This window comes from Salvelinus sp. IW2-2015, linkage group LG32 (genome assembly GCF_002910315.2).
Source record: "Salvelinus sp. IW2-2015 linkage group LG32, ASM291031v2, whole genome shotgun sequence".
NCBI lineage: Eukaryota > Metazoa > Chordata > Actinopteri > Salmoniformes > Salmonidae > Salvelinus > Salvelinus sp. IW2-2015.
In genome coordinates this window covers 34,163,326-34,182,358 of record NC_036871.1, presented here as the reverse complement: position 1 = coordinate 34,182,358, position 19,033 = coordinate 34,163,326, and the positions used below count along the sequence as shown (strand labels likewise).

General features: G+C 45.1%; 1 protein-coding gene and 1 pseudogene across 1 annotated transcript; one reads left to right on the top strand and one right to left on the bottom strand.

Annotated features, from left to right (window-relative positions):
• Nucleotides 1-3,421, top strand: part of LOC111956602 (integrin alpha-6-like) — a 57,753-nt pseudogene extending 54,332 nt beyond the window's left edge.
• A 1,014-nt stretch (nt 3,422-4,435) lies between these two features.
• On the bottom strand, nt 4,436-18,669 carry LOC111956331 (neurabin-1-like). The gene is made up of 20 exons (XM_023976785.2): nt 18,574-18,669; nt 13,355-14,610; nt 12,464-13,175; nt 11,548-11,680; nt 11,276-11,396; nt 11,085-11,189; nt 10,887-10,983; nt 9,998-10,117; nt 9,798-9,851; nt 9,306-9,406; nt 7,437-7,565; nt 7,239-7,335; nt 7,084-7,156; nt 6,876-7,012; nt 6,562-6,809; nt 6,385-6,456; nt 6,070-6,256; nt 5,668-5,775; nt 5,199-5,387; nt 4,436-4,930 (listed from the first exon to the last, which is right to left on the bottom strand). Exons 2-20 carry the CDS (start codon nt 14,602-14,604, stop codon nt 4,742-4,744), a joined length of 4,122 nt encoding a protein of 1,373 aa, XP_023832553.2. The 5' UTR covers nt 14,605-14,610; nt 18,574-18,669; the 3' UTR covers nt 4,436-4,741.
• Between the last annotated feature and the right edge of the window lie 364 nt (nt 18,670-19,033).

Genomic DNA, 19,033 nt, shown 5'->3' with positions numbered 1-19,033 from the left:
GTCTTTAATTATCTCCAGTGTATCGTCCATGTAAAAAACCTGTCTGATTAGGATGAATAATATACAACAATACCTTTTTAATTCTATGCGCCAAGCATTTAGCTAGAATTACACTGAAGTGTAAGAGGCCTCCAATTGTTTAAATGGACTGGTTCTTTATATATACCACTTGGATCCTGTTTCAGTAATAATGAAATCAGACCTTCTTGTTGAAAGCACTTCAAAAGTTTTGTATACTTCCACTGGTATGGCATCCAGCCCTGGAGTTTTCCCAGCCTTAAAGGCTTTAATTGTATCAAGAAGTTCCTCCTCTGTAATTCGGCCTTCACATTAATTTTACATTGTTAATAGGAAAGAAATCCATACAATTAACTTTGGTTAGTGGAGATGGATGAGACTGAAATGAAAACCTATGCTTAAAGTACTTTACTTCCTCTTTCAAAATATAGTTTGGTGAATCATGAGTGACTCCATCATTTTTAACAAGTTCCAGTACATTATTTTTGGTAGCATTTCTATGTTGAAGATCCAAAAATAATTTTAATAATATTCCATCCAGTTTGTATATTTTGTTACTATATTACACGGGATCTTTCTAGAATAAGTTCCTCCATTTCTTTGAGTTTTTCCTCTAACTTACAGTACTCTGAGCCTCTATGGTACAGTTTTTATTGTTATCTATCTATACTGTTAATCCTTCCATTTCCTTTGTTAATGTGGACTCTTTTGACCTAAATTACTTATAATATTTTTTGCACACACTAATGCGTTGCTTCTCTCTAGTGTGGTTTCTTCGGGAAGAAGAAAGAGGATGCCCCACCCTCTGACAAAGAGCGATTGACGCCGTCTGATGCATAAAGAGAGAAAGAGAGAGAAAGAAGCTGTCAGTCTCCAGGGTAAACACATCTAGACCCATCTTCAGTGTACATGCCTGGTGGGGCACAGATTGGCATGAAGGATGGACAGGCCCAGTGGAACATTGCAGACTAACTCTATCGCAGGAGAGGAAACCGCTTTTAATAAAAGACTGGCAGTAAAGGGGCTCAGCGCTATGAAATCAAATGCAATGCTATGATGATGACTACTATGATGATGGATTGAAATGTTAAGAGCTCAGTTTATAGGTTTCTGTAGAAAGCACTTCAAGTTTCTGCTTGGAAATATCCTTCTTTCCAACTGTTATGGCTGAGTTATGGACTGTCTACATGCATGGCCATCCCGGATTGATGCTTTGGTTGAGAATCATTATGACATGTTCATCTATCACCCCAAAGACCCTGCAGCTCTTTCTCAATCTCTGTCTCTGGTTCTTTGGTTGCTATAGGAACTTCAAGCACTTCCTTTTCCTCTCTCAAGGCTCCTCGACTGCTCTCATTCTGGTTTATAGCATCTTTCTGTTTGTAGGACTATTGGTGGCTCTGTAAAAGCACTTGCAGTGCCATACTTAAAGGGATAGTTCACCCCTAAATCAACCTTTCTCATACGCTTTCATATTTTGAATTCATAAATTCAGTTTGGGGAATGAACTATTCCTGTAATGGCAGTGAGATGTTTAATTAACGCGTGTTCCCAGCTACAACGCATTGCAGATAAAAAAATAAGGAGAAAGACCAACTGGAAATCCTGGAAATGAAAGCCTGCATAACTAGCTGGAATGAGAATGAGTTACTTTAAATGATGGCAGAATGCTGGATCTCCCATTCCCACAGACATTCCCAGAGACACAGAATTCCTACCTAACATTCCACAGTCTTCCTCTAACCATTCCAAGGCTTGTCTCCGCAGTGTGGATATTTGATTGTACATAGAAATACAAAAGGATTGTCAAAAAGCATTATTTGTGGACTTTAAAGAGGGATGATGATGCTACAATAGCAGTTTAGATTAGGTAAAATAAGACACTTGATCAAATTGTTCCTTTTTGGGGATCAATGAAGTATTATCTTGTCTGATTYTATTTTATCTTGATAGTGACATCCATGTTGATCACTGGACAGAAAGAGGAGAGGTTTTTGTTGTGTTCTTCTTGTACATTTTGGGTCAAGAATCCCAGTTGTCTCTCTTTCAGAGCTCTGGACAATGTTTTGTAAATGTACGCCTATGGTATAGGCTGGAGGGTTTTTGTATACATTCTTTAAATTGTATTTTTTTTTAGAGTCTAAGACATTGGGGGGGGGGGGGGGGGTGCAAAACTGACATGGAATTGTTTTAAGATGGTCATACTATGGATGATTTAGCTATTTGATTTTGAGTTTTAGGACCCCTTTAGGAATAAAATATATTTATAAAAAAAATATTTGATAAAATATAGATTTTGTCCTTTACTACTAAAGCCCATAGAAACGCATTGAATAACACGTTCATAAATGGAAAAAAGTATAGTCAAAAAATAATGAGAAACAAGGTTTTGAAGTGTCTGTCCTAAATCTAGGAGATAATAAAAACAAACTCAGAATGTTTAGTTTTTTTCACACATTTAACCCCTTTTTGGGGGTAGGCACAAAACTACCTGAATACTTCCATTCATACATTTTATTTTATCTGGTACGAGTTACCTTCAGAAGAGTCCTGTGACGCTTGTGGGGGTCGCAGAGCAAAACAGAGAACACCATCATGTGCGTGAGAGTCTCCCTTTTACACACAGTGGTCATAATGCACTGAACAGAAATATAAACACAACATGCAACAATTTCAACAATTTTACTGTGTTACAGTTCGTATAAGGAAATTAGTCAAGTGAAATAAATAAATTAGGCCCTAATCTATGGATTTCACGACTGGGTAGGAGCGCAGCCCTGGGTTGGCCTGGGAGGGCATAGGCCCGCCCACTGGGGAGCCAGGCCCAGCCAATCAGAATGAGTTTTTTCCAACAAAAGGGCTTTATTACAGACAGAAATACTCCCCAGTTTCATCAGATGTCCGTGTGGCTGGTCTCAGACGATCCCGCAAGTGAAGATGCCAGATGTAGAGGTCCTGGGCTGGCATGGTTAYACGTGGTCTGCGATTATGAGGTTGGTTGGACGTACTGCCAAATTCTCTAAAACAATGCCGGAGGTGGGTTATGGTAGAGAATCTCTGGCAACAGCTCTGATGGATATTCCTGCAGTCAACATGCCAATTGCACGTTCCCTCAAAACTTGAGACATCTGTGTTGTGTTGTGTGACAAAACTGCACATTTTAAAGTGGCCTTTTATTGTTCCCAGTACAAGGTGCACCTGTGTAATGATCATGCTGTTTAATCAGCTTCTTGAAATGCCACATTTGTCAGGTGGATGGATTATCTTGGCAAAGGAGAAATGTTCACTAACAGGGATGTAAACAAATTTGTGCACACAATTYGAAAGAAATAAGCTTTTTGTGCGCCTTGAAAAATTCTGGTATCTTTTATTTCAGCTCATTAAACATGGGACCAACACATTACATGTTGTGTTTATATTTTTGTTCAGTATAGTTTGGTGAAACCGTTCGGACGCTACAGACGTTCTCGTGAGAAGAGCGATTTTCGGGATGTGTCATGGTCTGACAAACATCGTTCTAGCTCTACCACCTTTCACCGTAGACGCGGAAGTGCGACACTGGCGGATTGAGACGCATCTAATGCAAAAAACAGATCTAGCTTAAACTGACAGATTGATGCGATTCTTTTCTGTTATGCAACTTAGATTGACAACACTGGTGCATCAATTGACTCTTGGGTCACGACAGGGGGTTAATATGTGTGAGAATGTTGCCTAACCATTATGGCCAAATACTCTTTTTTTTAACCCAGAATGAGTGTTCAACGTATGGAAGGACGTGTCAAATCACACTGCCAAATCATCTCAAAACAACAAATAGACATTGTGTTTCAACATCTGCACTCATGTGTAAAGACAGTTCTACACATTTCAGGTGTTTAACTGGGGTCCTATTTTATCAAGTTATAGCAGCAGCTAATCAGCAGCTTTCCTGTGCCATCTTTCTGTATTATGTACTAACTTTTTCATCCATAACCGCTCAGACAAAATGTTCTGTACGTACTGTACTTCTGGTGTATTACTATTGTTGAGATGGACCAGTGATGTAGAGGCGTGTGTGGAGTAATTACAGATTGTAGTTTTCTAACCCCTCACGTTACGTCACTGATCATTTCAAGTAAGTGATGAAGATGAAATTATGCATTTTATAGGTATTTAAACAGGGCCCATTCAATACCAAAATGTGGAGGATTTGTCCAGCGACAGTTCTTGACATTAATGCAAAGTAACGTGGAAAACTGCAAGGATTTCTTAAATACATGTTTTTACAGTCACAATCAGTCACAATCTCTTTTGGTTTTTGTGCACTTTGATACTTCAATGTCATGGAMATTGAATTGAACCTAAAAAAAAAAGAATCTGATCAGTCAAATAAAACTTTAAGGCAATACGTTTAAAACATTATTTATTAATGAATGTAAAATATTCCCAGCTTAAAATAATTAAGTGCTTCATTGCAATCAATTGTACAACATTCGTATAGAAACATCTGTACATAAATACTGTTACAAAACAGATAAAAAGTATATTTCACCAGTCACAGTGAAGACTAACAGTAAGACTGACGTTTCTGTGCTGGTAGAGTTTATAATAGAGAGAGACTATAGCTGATTGTCTAAAGGCTGGAATGCATGAGATGAGCCTAATAGTAGTAGGACTTAGACAAAAAGTTGTGATTGAAGATCATTTCCGGGTTTAGAGGTTAGAGGTCAGGGTCCAGACTTTAGCAGAGGGACTCGGTTCTGACCTTTTTACCACTATGCCTGGCCTCCTTTCTCTCCTTCCTCTTCTCATGTTCCCTCTCCTTCTTTCCCTTCTCTCTCTCCTTTTCCTCTCTCTCCAGAGTCTTCCTCATYTCCTTCAGCCTTCTCTTCAGAGCAGCACGGTCACTGTGACTGCACACACCCAGAGCCTGGAGGGAGGGAGAGAGGAGAGAGCGAGACTTTAATTTCTGTGCCACAGTGGGCTGCTCCATATGGAATGAACTCATTCATCTAAATCTAGGGCTGTGTCGCAATACTCTAGCCCCCTTTCTTCTCCTCAATGGTCAATGATCTAGCAGGAGGAAGGGCAACACATTTAATCATTTCAACCATAGATTGGCTATGATTTCAATCATCAGGACAGAAGGTGAGGAGAGGAGTCAGTATTGAGACATGGCCCGTGACTCCCGTGACTACCTTGAGTTTGTTGTTGTCCAGACTGAGAAGTTGCAGCCCATCCACACCATTGGCTGTGAACTGGGCCGCGTATTGGTCCATGCTCATGCCAATCAACCACAGACAGACCTGCTGATTAGTCCATTGGTCCAGGGGTCGGCTTTGCCATTGGTAATCCTTACCAACTGGGACAGAGTCATCATCCAGGTTCTACGGAGATGGACGGGACAGACACACACAAACCCAACAGTAAGATGTATAACAAACCTTTTCTAAATTAAAAACTAACAGCGTAATAATATTCCATCCCATTCTGGGTCATTTAGGAGGAAGTAAATTACCATCCTATCCAGCCCTATGAGCTACAGAGAAAACTTAATCAGGGCATAGTAGAAAACTAGAACAAAAATCAGGTCAGAGAGAGAACAGAGATACACAGAGAGAGGAGGGAGACCACATGAGACAGACGGAGAGAGCTGGAGAGACTCACCTCTGATGAGAAGGTGAGAGTTTGAGAGTGTGCAGAGAGAGACAGATCTGACAGCATCCCTGACAGGAGAGCAGAGCTGGGACTACCTGGGTCTCCTACATTCACTCTCTAGAATGAGCAAAGACATTTGTGACTGACACACACTGAAGCGCACAGTGGTACACCACACAGTCAAGAGCATGTAGAGGAGAGTATAACATGAAAGGCTCAGGCGAAGTAAGAATACAAAACATACCAGTGAATAAGCCACTAAGTTATTGAGCCAGTGAATTAGCCACTAAGTTATTGAGCCAGTGAATAAGCCACTAAGTTATTGAGCCAGTGAATAAGCTGGACAAGTGCTTTGAGCCCAAATTAGAGTTAAAGTCCAGGGTGGTCTGAGATAGAAGACTCCCCTCTCACCTGGCATTCTCTACTGCCTCCGGTGGTCATGTGCGGTAGACTGCTGCTGGAGACAGACCTAAGCTTCCCTCTCTCCTTCTCCCTCCCTTGCTCTCCGAACCAGGAGAAGGGGAGGCAGGAGGGCATGGAGGAGACAGAGGGAGAGACACCACCGCTGGGGGCATCCACCAGGTTAACACATAAACCCCTGGAGACAGGAACACAAATCAAATAYAGGGCCGGCAGAAACACTGAAAGAAGAAATGTAAGTGTGGGTGCAATGTATTGACTGTACCCGTTTCCTCTGCTAGTTCAATAGTGTGTTATTTMTTGTACCTGTGGTCCAGGGGTCTTTCCTTGTTCTTCTCCTCACTCTTCCTCCCTCTCCTCAGAGACTTGCGGAGGCCGCTAGAGGGGTCAGGAGGTGGGGCTATTACCATAATGCTTGTCAGATCTACACACAGTGCCTATGGGAAAGTGGGTTAGGGGTTGAAGAGGTCTGGTGTGCCCTACCTGAAGTCAGGGAATCTCCTCTTTGATTTGCGTGTGGTAGATGACTTGTCCTCATTAGGGGGGGACTGGCCTGGCTGGGGGGTGAGGAGAGAGGGAGGGTGGGGCTTGGAGGTGAGGGCAGACAGAGAGGATGTGCTGGAGTGGACACGGTGACCGCCTGCTGAGACCGATCGTCCCGTCTCTCGTGGTGCGATCGTAGTCAGTGATTGGCTCTTCCCGTCACAGCTCTGAATATGGTCTTCCTCACCCTACAGGGAGTGATAGAACATTCAGTATGTGATTGGAAGGAGAGTGTGTGTGTGTGTGTGTCTGACCTGTTGTCTGAAGGACTCTCTGAGTTTGTCTCGTGAGGGAGGGTGTCTCTTGGCTTTTTGGGCGAGCTGTGCTCTGGCCCTGTGAGCGCTGGTGTCTAACAGACCTGTCACAGGCACCGCAATGCTCCAGTCTGCACCTGAAACACACACAGTTTGAGAGGCACAGAGTGACACACACACACACTGCCCCTCAGGTAGTGTGTCTTACTTGATGTAAATGAGGTATCCAGTGATTGGTTGTCACTCTCAGGGACCATCTCCCCTCGCTCCAGTAGACCTATCTGAACACACAGAGGAAGAAATGCTTAGTTCACTGAGGTAGTATCTGTACACTACAGTTCATGGTGTCTCCTCCAGGCTCACCCGTCTCTGGAGTCTCTCCACAGTCTCTCCATGTATCCTCTCGCTCTCCTCCATCTCTCTCTGCAGCTCCTCCTCTCTCCCCTCACTCTCCTTCTCCCTGCACAGGGACAGAGGGACCATCAAACACAGAGAAAGACATTCTAAACAGGCATTGAATATTACCAATTGGCCTACAGGGGCATGTTAACCAGAGCTCACCTGTGTTGGAATTCCCTCAGCAGTCTCTTGGCCTTGCTGTATTTCACCTCCAGGCTGTCTAATTGGCTCTGGGTGTCAGCCAATCGCTGGTTCACAATCCTGCACAGAGCCTGGGCCTCCTGCCAGTACCTAGAAGAAGACAACGAATCATGTTCATCATCTGGGTCTGAAAACTTAGATGGAAAATTACTGAGGATGATAGCAGACGATTTTGCCACTCCTATTTGCCACCTCTTCAATGTAAGCCTATAGTAAAGTGTGTCCTCAGACCTGGAGGAAAGCAAAAGTCATTCCACTATCCAAGAATAGCAAAGCACCCTTTACTGACTCAAACAGCCTGTGCCCAACCCTTACTAAACTTTTGGGAAAAATGGTGTTTGACCAGATACAAGGCTATTTCACAGTAAAGAGATGAACAACAGATTGTTAAGGAAGGGCATTCAACATGTACGGCACTTACACACATTGCTGATTTACTGAGCGAAATGTATAAAAAGATTGGGGGAGCTGTTTTGTTAGACTTCAGTGCAGCTTTTGACATTATTGATCATAATCTGTTGCTTTACACCCCCTGCTATTTTGTGGATGGAGAGTTACCTGTCTAACAGAACACAGAGGGTGTTCTTTAATGGAAGCCTCTCCAACATAATCAAGGTAGAGTCAGGCATTTCCCAGGGCAGCTGTCTAGACCCCTTTACTGTTTTCAATCTTTACTRATGACCTGCCACTGAGTAAAGCCAGTGTGKCCATGTATRCTGATGACTCCACACATTAGCTTCCACAGCAAGTGAAATCACTGCAACACTTAACTAAGAGGTGCAGTCAGGTTCAGAATGGGTGTCAAGAAACAAGTTAGTCCTAAATATTTCAAAAACTAAAAGCATTGTTATTGGGACAAATCCATCACTAAACCTTAATCCTCAACTAACTTAAGCAAGTTGAGGAGACTAAACTGCTTGGAGTAACCCTGGATTGTAAACTGTCATGGTCAAAACATATTGATACAACTGTAGCTAAGATGGGGAGAAGTCTGTCCATAATAAAAAAGTGCTACTCTGCCTCCTTAACAACACTATCAACAAGGCGGGTCCTACAGGCCCTAGTTTTGTCACATCTGGACTACTGTTCAGTCGTGTGGTCAGGTGCCACAAAGTTACAATTGTCTYAGAACACGGCTGGCCCTTAAATGTACATGGAGAGCTTCCATCAATAACATGCATGTCAACCTCTCCTGGCTCAAAGTGGAGGAGTGACTACTTGTATTTGTGAGAAGTATTGACATGTTGAATGCACCGAGCTGTCTGTTTAAACTACTAGCACACAGCTCAGACACCCATGCATACCCCACAAGACATGCCACCAGAGGTCTAGTCAGTCCCCAAGTCAAGAACAGACTATGAGAGGCGCACAGTACTATATAGATCGATGAATACATGGAACTATTCCACATCAGGTAACTCACGTAAGCAGTCAAATTTGATTAAAAAAACAACAACAATACACCTTATGGAACAGTGGGGACTGTAAAGAGACACACACACACACACACACACACAGGCACGCACACACGATAACATACGCACCATACACACGCGTACACATGAGTTTTGTGTTGTAGATGTGTGGCAGTACATTAGTGGCCTGAGGGCACACAATGTGTTGTGAAATGTAATGTTTTTAAAATGGTATATAACTGCCTTAAAGTTGCTGGACCCCAGGAAGAGTTGCTGCCTTGGTAGCAGCTAATGTGGATTAATAATGAATACAAAACCATTTATCATCATCATGGTCATCATCATGGTCATCATCGTCGCCATCATTTGCGTCATCGGAACTTAGTGACGGTTGATTAGCGTGGTTGATTATTACTTCTCTAGTTTGTCAGCCTTCTCCTCTCCATCCTGGACACGCTCCTTCAGCTCAGCCTGATGACTCTCCCACAAGGCCTGCTGCTCCTCACACACCCTCAGCTGGAGGAGACAGAAAGACGGACACAGGTGGGTGGGTACCCAGTTCCCTAGCCCCATACCATGAGCCCTTCATCTAGGAATCATCCCAGACACTTCACTCACCATCTACTAAACACACCAAAAACAGTCATGTTTCAATCACTCATCTAACACAGCTGTATATATGAAAGTAGAGGCCTACATTAAATAGATTGAATCAATCCCGTCAGATCAGTGATAACACAAGAGACGACATACGTTTTCAAGGTGATTGGAACATGGCCGATGTGCTAATAACTCAGACTCTAGACTGTTAGAGAGGCAAGTCTCACACAGAGCTAAATGGGTCAGACTGCTCTGAGGAAAGCAATGAGTGAGCCTGTGTTTTGGCAGTCTCGTCAGAGTGACCTACCTTCTCCCGCACTAGGCAGAGTTGGTCTGATTTGGTCCTGACTTTTAACTGGAGCTGAGGAGAGACCAGTACACACATGAACACTTCACACAACATCTGCAGACACTAGAAGCTGTTAAAGGAGCATAACGGCTACTGAGGGATAACAGAGAGTATCCCCCCCAACGCCTTTCATCTCAGACTATAATGGACGTCAACACCTGTTGGCATCTGAGGCAGCTGGTGATTTCTTTCTCTTCGTCATCCTCTTCATCATCTGTACGGAGGACTTCTACCGTCTCATCCACTGAGCTGAGTCCCACAACACCATCATTTAACACCTGAGATACACAAACACCCACACAGGTACAACCAATAAGAGATGCAAGGTTGCATATATGCACTGCCTCTTTTCCTGGCACTCAATCCAGCTCCATGTACACAGTCACGCCCCCTCTACCGTAGGACCAGTCAAGCCCCCTCTGCCGTAGGACCAGTCACGCCCCCTCTGCCGTAGGGCCAGTCACGCCCCCTCTGCCGTAGGGCCAGTCACGCCCCTGCCTGCCCCTCTGCCGTAGGGCCAGTCACGCCCCTGCCTGCCCTCTGCCGTAGGGCAGTCACGCCCCTGCCTGCCCCTCTGCCGTAGGGCCAGTCACGCCCCTGCCTGCCCCTCTGCCGTAGGGCCAGTCACGCCCCTGCCTGCCCCTCTGCCGTAGCAGGCCAGTCACGCCCCTGCCTGCCCCTCTGCCGTAGGCCAGTCACGCCCCTGCCTGCCCCTCTGCCGTAGGGCCAGTCACGCCCCTGCCTGCCCCTCTGCCGTAGGGCCAGTCACGCCCCTGCCTGCCCCTTGCCGTAGGCCAGTCCGCCCCCTTGCCGTAGGACCAGTCACGCCCTGCCTGCCCCTCTGCCGTAGGGCCAGTCACGCCCCTGCCTGCCCCTCTGCCGTAGGGCCAGTCACGCCCCTGCCTGCCCCTCTGCCGTAGGACCAGTCACGCCCCTGCCTGCCCCTCTGCCGTAGGACCAGTCACACCCCTGCCTGCCCCTCTGCCGTAGGGCCAGTCACACCCCTGCCTGCCCCTCTGCCGTAGGGCCAGTCACACCCATGCCTACCTCTACTGTAGACGGTGTCTTGTCCTGCTCCAGACTCTCATTGATTAGACGGGCTACCTCACTCTCCTCTCCCTGCTTCTCCCGTCCAATAAAAAACCTGCAGTGAGGGACAATGACAAATCAGGACCCTGTGTTAAGTGACAACCAATCTGCTGAGAGAAAGTGTGTGAGAGCATGAGCCTGTCTGTGCTTGCATACCTGACAGAGCCAATGGTGTTCTTTAGCACGGTGGCAGCAAACAGCTGTGTGACTCCGACCAGACTGACCCCATCCACCTCCACTATCTGGTCATTCACCTGGATACTAACACACACAGATCTAAGATCAGCTTACAGCACCGCACTCACATCCTAACCATTAGAAAGGCATCATTGACCTTAGATTCTCACCGTCCGTCCTGTTGTGTAGCTCCGTTCTCTGTGATGGTCTTAACGAAGATCCCCAACTTCTCCAGCCCCTGGTCAGCCCCTACCCCCATCCCTATTATACTGATACCCAGGCCCTCCTCTCCTAGACAGACAGATGGGGGAGTTACACAAAGAGGTGTTAAAACAGAGAATTAAAGAGAGAGAGAGATGGTAAAGGGAATGAGAGAACAGTAGAGAGAAAAGGAGAGAGTAATATAAAGGAAGCAGTACAGCACAGAGGGAGTGAGCGCAACCTTTCTTTATCTGGACAGGGAAGACATCCATCTTGTCCACTCTCTTCTCCAGTTCATACTCAGCAGAGGCAGACACAGGGTCAACATCATCATTACGCCGGTCATAGTYTGCATTTGAGTAGGTCAGGAACACCTAAGTGTACACACACACACACCATTAGATCTTTCATAGTCAAGTTGTGTGTGTGTGTATGCATGCCTGTCTTTGGCTGTCTGGATCCTGACAAGACACTGCTATCTGGAGTTACTGCTAGCACACCGTGACCATCCTGTTTCTGCTAGTAGATCCTCCAGTAGGACTGGGGTGTGAGATGGGATTGGAAACAAGCTGTTGCAGATGCATAGTTTTAACACATAAAGCTTTGCAAATCCATGTGCTCTACAGCAGTTCAATCTCAGAGGCAGAGAACATCTTAGACAAAATGGTCCTTGAACAGTAATTCAATCCTAAACACACACACAGTGAAATGTGTGCCAACTGTGTCGTACCCATTATGGCTCTCAGTATACTTGGTGGCCACACAAGGCCAGAGATGTCTGGGAGATTTAAAATCCTTACTGGACTAAAAAATGCATTATGAGGCCCTAAAATAAACTGACTTGCAGTTTGGTAAGACATGGGAGCTAACACTCATCCTGGGGGAGGAAAGCTGTTGATATATCACACTTATTCTGAGCTGAATACCTGACAGAGCATGTGAGATCCTGTCTGTCTCCTCTCAACCTAAAGGAATAGAATAGACTGGCTGTATGTTCATATTGTCCATCTATTCATCTGTTCTAGCCATGGTTTTCATCTTATTCCAACTATGAGGGCAAGACTTCCTCTCAAATAAAAATCTGGTATCCCTTTATCAAACCTAATGGGGTGAGCGTGAGTGAGGAAGGAAGTGTCAATGTGACGGGGGGGGGGTACCTTTATTGGTGCTGTAGAGAACTTAATCTTCCTCCTCTTAGCAGAATCCACATCATCATCATCCTCATGGGGAAGACTGGGAATCTCCTCATATTCCATAAAGAACTGCTCCCAGTCCTTTCTGTGCCATTCCAAATCGTCATGACACTCCGACGAGTTCAGTTCCCCGTCCTCCACAAAGGCCTCATTCTCAATTCCAAGGACGTCAGCAGATCCATTCTTCTCATCTCCTCTCTCAGTGCACTCCCCCTCTTCCCTCTCCTGCTCTTCCACTCTCCCTCTGGACTTTCTTTCCTCTTTTTCCCTGAAGTCAATCCCTTCATCTTCCAATCCGGCCTTCTCTTTCGCTTCCTCCTCTCCCTCTCTCACCTCCTCCCTCATCTTTTCTTTGCCGTCACTGCACATGGTTTCTCTCTCAAGTTTATTTTCCTCCTGCTCTCCTGCCTCATCTCTTTTCACCTCTACCTCCACTTTCTCACCGTCTCCGGTTGTCCCCTCTTCTCTGTGCTGCTCTATTGCTTGGCTGATCGGTCTGTTTTCTCCCTCCATTCGCTCTTCCCTCTGTTCTGTCTCCTGCTGGTTCATGTCTCTTTCTGATTCACTTTCCTGTTCCGTCACTTCAAGACTGTCAGGGAATCCCTCCACACACTCTACCATTCTGGGTTCTACTGGATGTTCAACCGTTCTCTTTTCCACCATTCTAGGTTCTACTGTTCTTTGTGCCGATGTAGATTCCACCATTCTAGGTTCTACTGTTCTTTGTGCCGATGTAGATTCCACCATTCTGGTTCTACTTCTTTGTGCGATGTAGATTCCACCATTCTAGGTTCTACTGTTCTTTGTGCCGATGTAGATTCCACCATTCTAGGTTCTACTGTTCTTTGTGCCGATGTAGATTCCACCATTCTAGGTCCCACTTTGGATTCTTCAAACACATCATCCACCAGGTTATTCTCATTGCCCTCCTCCCTCTTGCCTTCCTCCTCTCCTTCGTTACCGTCGCTCTCAGATGACTCGTTCTTCACCTCCACTAGCTCCGCCCTTACAGTCCCAGCCCCTGACCCCTCTTTGGGGGTCAAAGGGACATCAGGGGTCATGTCAAGGTCATTAGGGTGGTTCCCCTCAGACAAACTCCTGTTGTACAGGGGGTCAGCATTAGGACTACTAGGGCTATAGAGGTCAGTCTGGTCAGAACAAGGGGAGACTGGGKTGAGAGGACTGGGGGAGTTGGAAGAAGGGGATGGAGGCTGAGAGTGGGGGGAGCTGGGTGCTGGGCTAGAAAGGTTGGATACATTGGAGAACACAAAGCCCTCACACACACTCCCATCTAACACACGTCGACCGTACACACTCCTGCGGTCTGAGGGGTCAGTTGTAGGACTTCTACTGTCAGGGGAAAATGTCTCACTGTAGTGACCATTAACAGGGTGAAGGGGTGTAGGCAAACTGGTGTCCAGTGAGGAAGTGGCTGTATGGAGTTTTATGTTGGGTAGTGAAATGTGTATGTTCATGAGTTCTTTCCTTCTCTCCCCCTCTCCTTCACTTTCTGACATGGATGTCAGCTGCTCCCTATCTAACCTGCTCCTTGCACTCCCCCTTTCCTCCCCACTCTCCTCCACCAACCTCCTGCTATCTCTGCCAGGGCTGACCTTTAAACGTTGACCCCCACTGACCTTCTCAAAGAGCTTCCGGGTCACCGAGAACTTCTGGGCTAGAGCAGCTCTGTCTATCTCTGCTATCTCCTCTGCCTTAAACGGTTTATCTAGCATAGACGATTCTACGCTGGACATGCTGGCCACACTGCTCCGGACAGAGCTGGAGCTGAGAGGGTGTTTGGGCAGGGCCTGAGATAAGGGGTGGAGGAGGTGTTGTTGGCTGTCCATCTGAAGGAAGATGTTGTCTTTGATCTTAGTTCCTCTAGGGCTGAGGGACCCACCCCTGGTACCCTCACCAGGGTCACTCCCACTGCTAGTCCTGGTGTGAGGGACTGCCATGGATCCAGGTGAAGGGATTGAGGCGCCCAGGGAAGAAGGTCTAGGCATGGCCGAGGCATCCAAGGAGCATTTGATGGTGTGGAAGTCAGACTTGTAGGCGTTCCTGTGGGGGGAGGCGCTCCGGCCTTTATTGTCCGTCCGCATCATCTGGGGCTGGAGACAGGTGGAGAGGTACGGAGCTCAATGAAGGTGAGTCAAGTTAGCATGTATCCCTGATTAGACAGGTTTAGAGGGTACCTCTATTTCCAATCCAGTTAGGCTTTTTAGGACTCCACTGTCTACAGAGAAACACACTAGGCCAGAATCAGTTAACAGAGAAAAGTACAGTCATGGAATGGCACTGGTGCTTTTGACATGGTTGCAGAAGCAAAATCTTTATTTCATATCAAATTGTAATTTAATGGTTGTTTTACGTAACCTACTTCCAACTACCTAATTACCTTGTTCACCAGACACTTCCGGCCATGCGCAATTAGCCTGGCAATGAGGTTCCCTACCTACAAACAATTGGGTCCTTCCATTTGATTACAATCCCTTTTTTGACCGCACGCACCCCTTTTGATTTTAACTCAAATTTCCATACATACACTACATTACCAAAAGGATGTGGACGCCTGCTCGTCTAACATTTCATTCCAAAATCATGGGCATTAATATGTAATTGGTCCCCCCTTTGCTGCTATAAAAGCATCCACTCTTCTGGGAAGGCTTTACACTAGATGTTGGAACATTGCTGTGGGGACTCCATTCAGCCACAAGAGCATTAGTGAGGTCAGGGCACGGATATTGGGCGATTAGGCCTGGCTCGCATTTCCAATTCATTCCAAAGGTGTTCGATGGGGTTGAGGTCAGGGCTCTGTGCAGGCCAGTCAAGTTCTTCCACACTGGACCTCGCTTTGCGCATGGGGCATTGTCATGCTGAAACAGGAAAGGACCTTCCCCAAACTGTTGACACAAAGTTGGAAGCACAGAATTGTCTAGAATGCCATTGTATGTTGTAGTGTTAAGATTTCCCTTCACTGCAACTAAATGGCCTAGACCGAATCATGAAAAACAGCCCCAGACCACTATTCCTCCTCCACTATGCATTGGGGCAGGTAGCGTTCTCCTGGCATCCACCAAACCCAGATTCGTCCATGGGACCTGCCAGATGGTGAAGTGTGATTCATCACTCCAGAGAACACGTTTCCACTGCGCCAGAGTCCAAAGGTGTCGAGCTTTACACCACTCCAGCCGACAATTGGCATTGTGCATTGTGATCTTAGGCTTGTGTGCGGCTGCACGGCCATGGAAACCCATTTAATGACGCTCCTGACTAACAGTTATTGTACTGACGTTGCTTCCAGAGGTAGTTTGGAACTTGGTAGTGAGTGTTGCAACAGGACAGACGATTTTTACGCACTTCAGCACCCGGTGGTCCCGTTCTGTGAGCTTGTGTGGCCTACCACTTCGCGGCCGAGCCAGTGTTGCTCCTAGACGTTTCCGCTTCACAAAAACAGCACTTACAGGGCAGAAATTTGACGAACTTGTTGGAAAGGTGGCATCCTATGACGGTGCCACATTGAAAGTCACTGAGCTCTTCATGTAAGGCCTTTCTACTGCCAATGTTTGTCTATGGAGATTGCATGGCGGTGTGCTTGGTTTTACACCTGTCAGCAACGGGTGTGGCTGAAATAGCCTTAATCCACTAATTTGAAGGGGTGTCCACATACTTTTGTGTATATATAGTGTATTCGTCCATGGTAGAAGTGGTCAGAAAGTGACTTTTTGGATCTGAATGCCAAAACATTCAGGAGATAGAGGTGCCCAAAGTTGACCCGTTATGCATACCCCACCATACCACGAGACATCCATTTCTTCATCAGTGGAAAATATAAACGGTTGAGTTTGATATCATTTAAAAGCTTACAAAAAGGGTTGTCAAATTGTTAAATTCTTCAYAAAAAAAATAGAAAAACATTTGTTGCCTTTAACGTAAATGAATTACTATTTTTCGCATCGGTTGTAGCTTAGACCCTATTTTACATCATCGGAAGTGTTTGTGTCGTGCCAGCCAGGTTGAGACATGCTCTTGAATACAGGGTGGGTGTCATGTTATGGCTGATAAATGTACTGAAATGGAAATAAAATTGACATTTTAACTTTCAAATGGTACCACAAAGATGGTTGGAGGTCCACACATCAGATAATGTTGAATTGAATATCAGTTTTAAATTACACCGTCAATTAAACTGTCAATAGGAAACCTATTAAAATCATAGAAATATACATAGAATAGACATTCCCATTTAAACAACCACGAGCGTTTAACACTAATRCTTTTCAGTCTTCTTCCTCTTGCGAGTCGCGACTGAGCTGAGCCAAACAGCTTTTTGCCGTAGACTACACTTGGGCCATGGCGCAAATTAATATAAGCAAAATATGCAAGCATATTTTTAGAAATTGTCAAATTGAGTGTGATCTGATTTTGGAACCCCGCTCGCCCCAAGATGAATGGTTTTGAGCACAATCCACTCCTTGTATTGGTGCAGCTACTGTAGAAACCACAAGTGTCTATCCTATGTAGAATGAAGTCGCCCGCGAAAGAAAATTCCACAAAGTTGTTTATCTATGACGCAGCAGTCTAAAGCACTGCATTTCAGTGCTAGAGGTGTCACTACAGACCCTGGTTCGATCCCGGGCTGCATCACAACCGTCCGTGATTGGGAGTCTCATAGGGCGGCGAATAATTGGCCTAGTGTCGTCTAGGTTAGGGGAGCTTTTGGCCGGGGTAGGCCATTGTTGTAAAATAAGAATTTGTTCGTAACTGACTTGCCTAGTTAAATAAAGGTTCATTTAAAATTGCCCTCTGGTGGGGGGCCTTTAAGCTGACATTCGACGGTGGGTGGACCGGCAGCCATCTTTGTGGTAGTTATTGGAAGTAAAAATCTGTATTTAATTTAAATTTCAATGGTGTACCAGCTAAATTGCAGTGGTCTGAAGGGACAGGTTCCTTCTATGAATTATATTTCTATGATTGACATGACAACCACCCAGTATTCAAGAGTATGCGGTGTCTCAAATGATGATGGGCAAACAACACATACACCTCAGGAGGTAGTCAGAATAGATTCTGAACCTGCGCTTTCTTACAGCTGCATTGAGGTCAGACAGACTTCATGTTTAGATTAAGATACTGGGATATGACTCGCAAAATGTACCTCAATCTAGGGACGAGAAATGCTTTATACTCCGAATTGTCCCATGAACCCAATTCACACTGAGAATTTTGAACGCCTGCTAGTTTCATAGCAGTTGTTCAATCTTCTCATTTAACAGTTGGGATAATGGGACCATTCACAGTACAATTCATTGCTCATCCCTGGAATGASGTACATTCGCCAAGCCATATCTCAGACTGACTGGCTACGTGGTCTCTTAATCTAAACAGCTGTAAGCAAGTGTAGGCTCCCAATATATTCTGGCTACCTCAGATAACTTACACCCTAATTTACATTACAACATTTGAAAATACAAAATCTGAGTTCATGCATTTTTTGAGAATTCACATTATAAGGTTAAAAAAATTGCAATTATTTATTAAATTTTTTTTTTTCAAAGAATGATTCAATTGTTTGATAACCATGCTTTTAAAATTCATATCAAACTCAACCATTCATCTTCTCCAGTGATGAAGACATGGATGTCTCATGGTATGGTGGGGTATGCAAAATGGGTCAACTTTGAGCACCTCCATCTCCTAAATGTTTTGGCATTCAGGTCCAAAAGAAAAATCACTTTCTGACCACTTACTTCTACAATGGGCAAATATGTGTTAAGTTTTGTTCAAATCAAAAGGGGTGCGGTGAAAAAGTAGCTAAAATCAAATGGAATGACCTAATTATAACATAAAACAACAATATAACGACATTTAGGCCTACTTAGCGTACAGTAGGCTACTGTTAAATTCAGTATTATATCCGACCATAAAATGTTATAGGCCTATTGGGTCTTGAAAAGCTGAAGTTCGTGAGACCATCACAACTGTTCGCAAAGCTGAAAGACAACTACAACGCATTCAAAATCAGGTCAAGTTGATTCATGTCGCTATTCAAGTTTAACAGTATTTATAATCACCAGTATTGTCCCTTCGTCCGCGGCTTTAGAAACACTGATTGAATTGTCCTCGGTTCATTGCAGAAATGACAAATTTGTCCACTTGCCACACCTTGCGCCAACAGCGCGCGCTCCCTTCAATCAGCACCTGGCGCGCCACCAGAGACCCGATTACAGTGAAAGTGCGCATGCACGAAACGCTTTCATATCATATTCAGGTATATTCTCCATCCTATAGAAATGTCTTTGAGAAGGACTTTGGCTGGCATAAGCCTGTGTTCTCAGCATGCTTACAGAGGACAGATGGCGGCTCATGTCACTAAATACTGAAATTGGATTATCTCACTGTAATCCTGTGTAAACTACCTTGGTGTTAACACTTACATCACAGCCAGGGAGAGGGGGAGTAACCTATCACAGAGAGGAACGTGATAATAAATTTAACCCTCTCCATTTAACACACACTACAGTGACAAGTGAG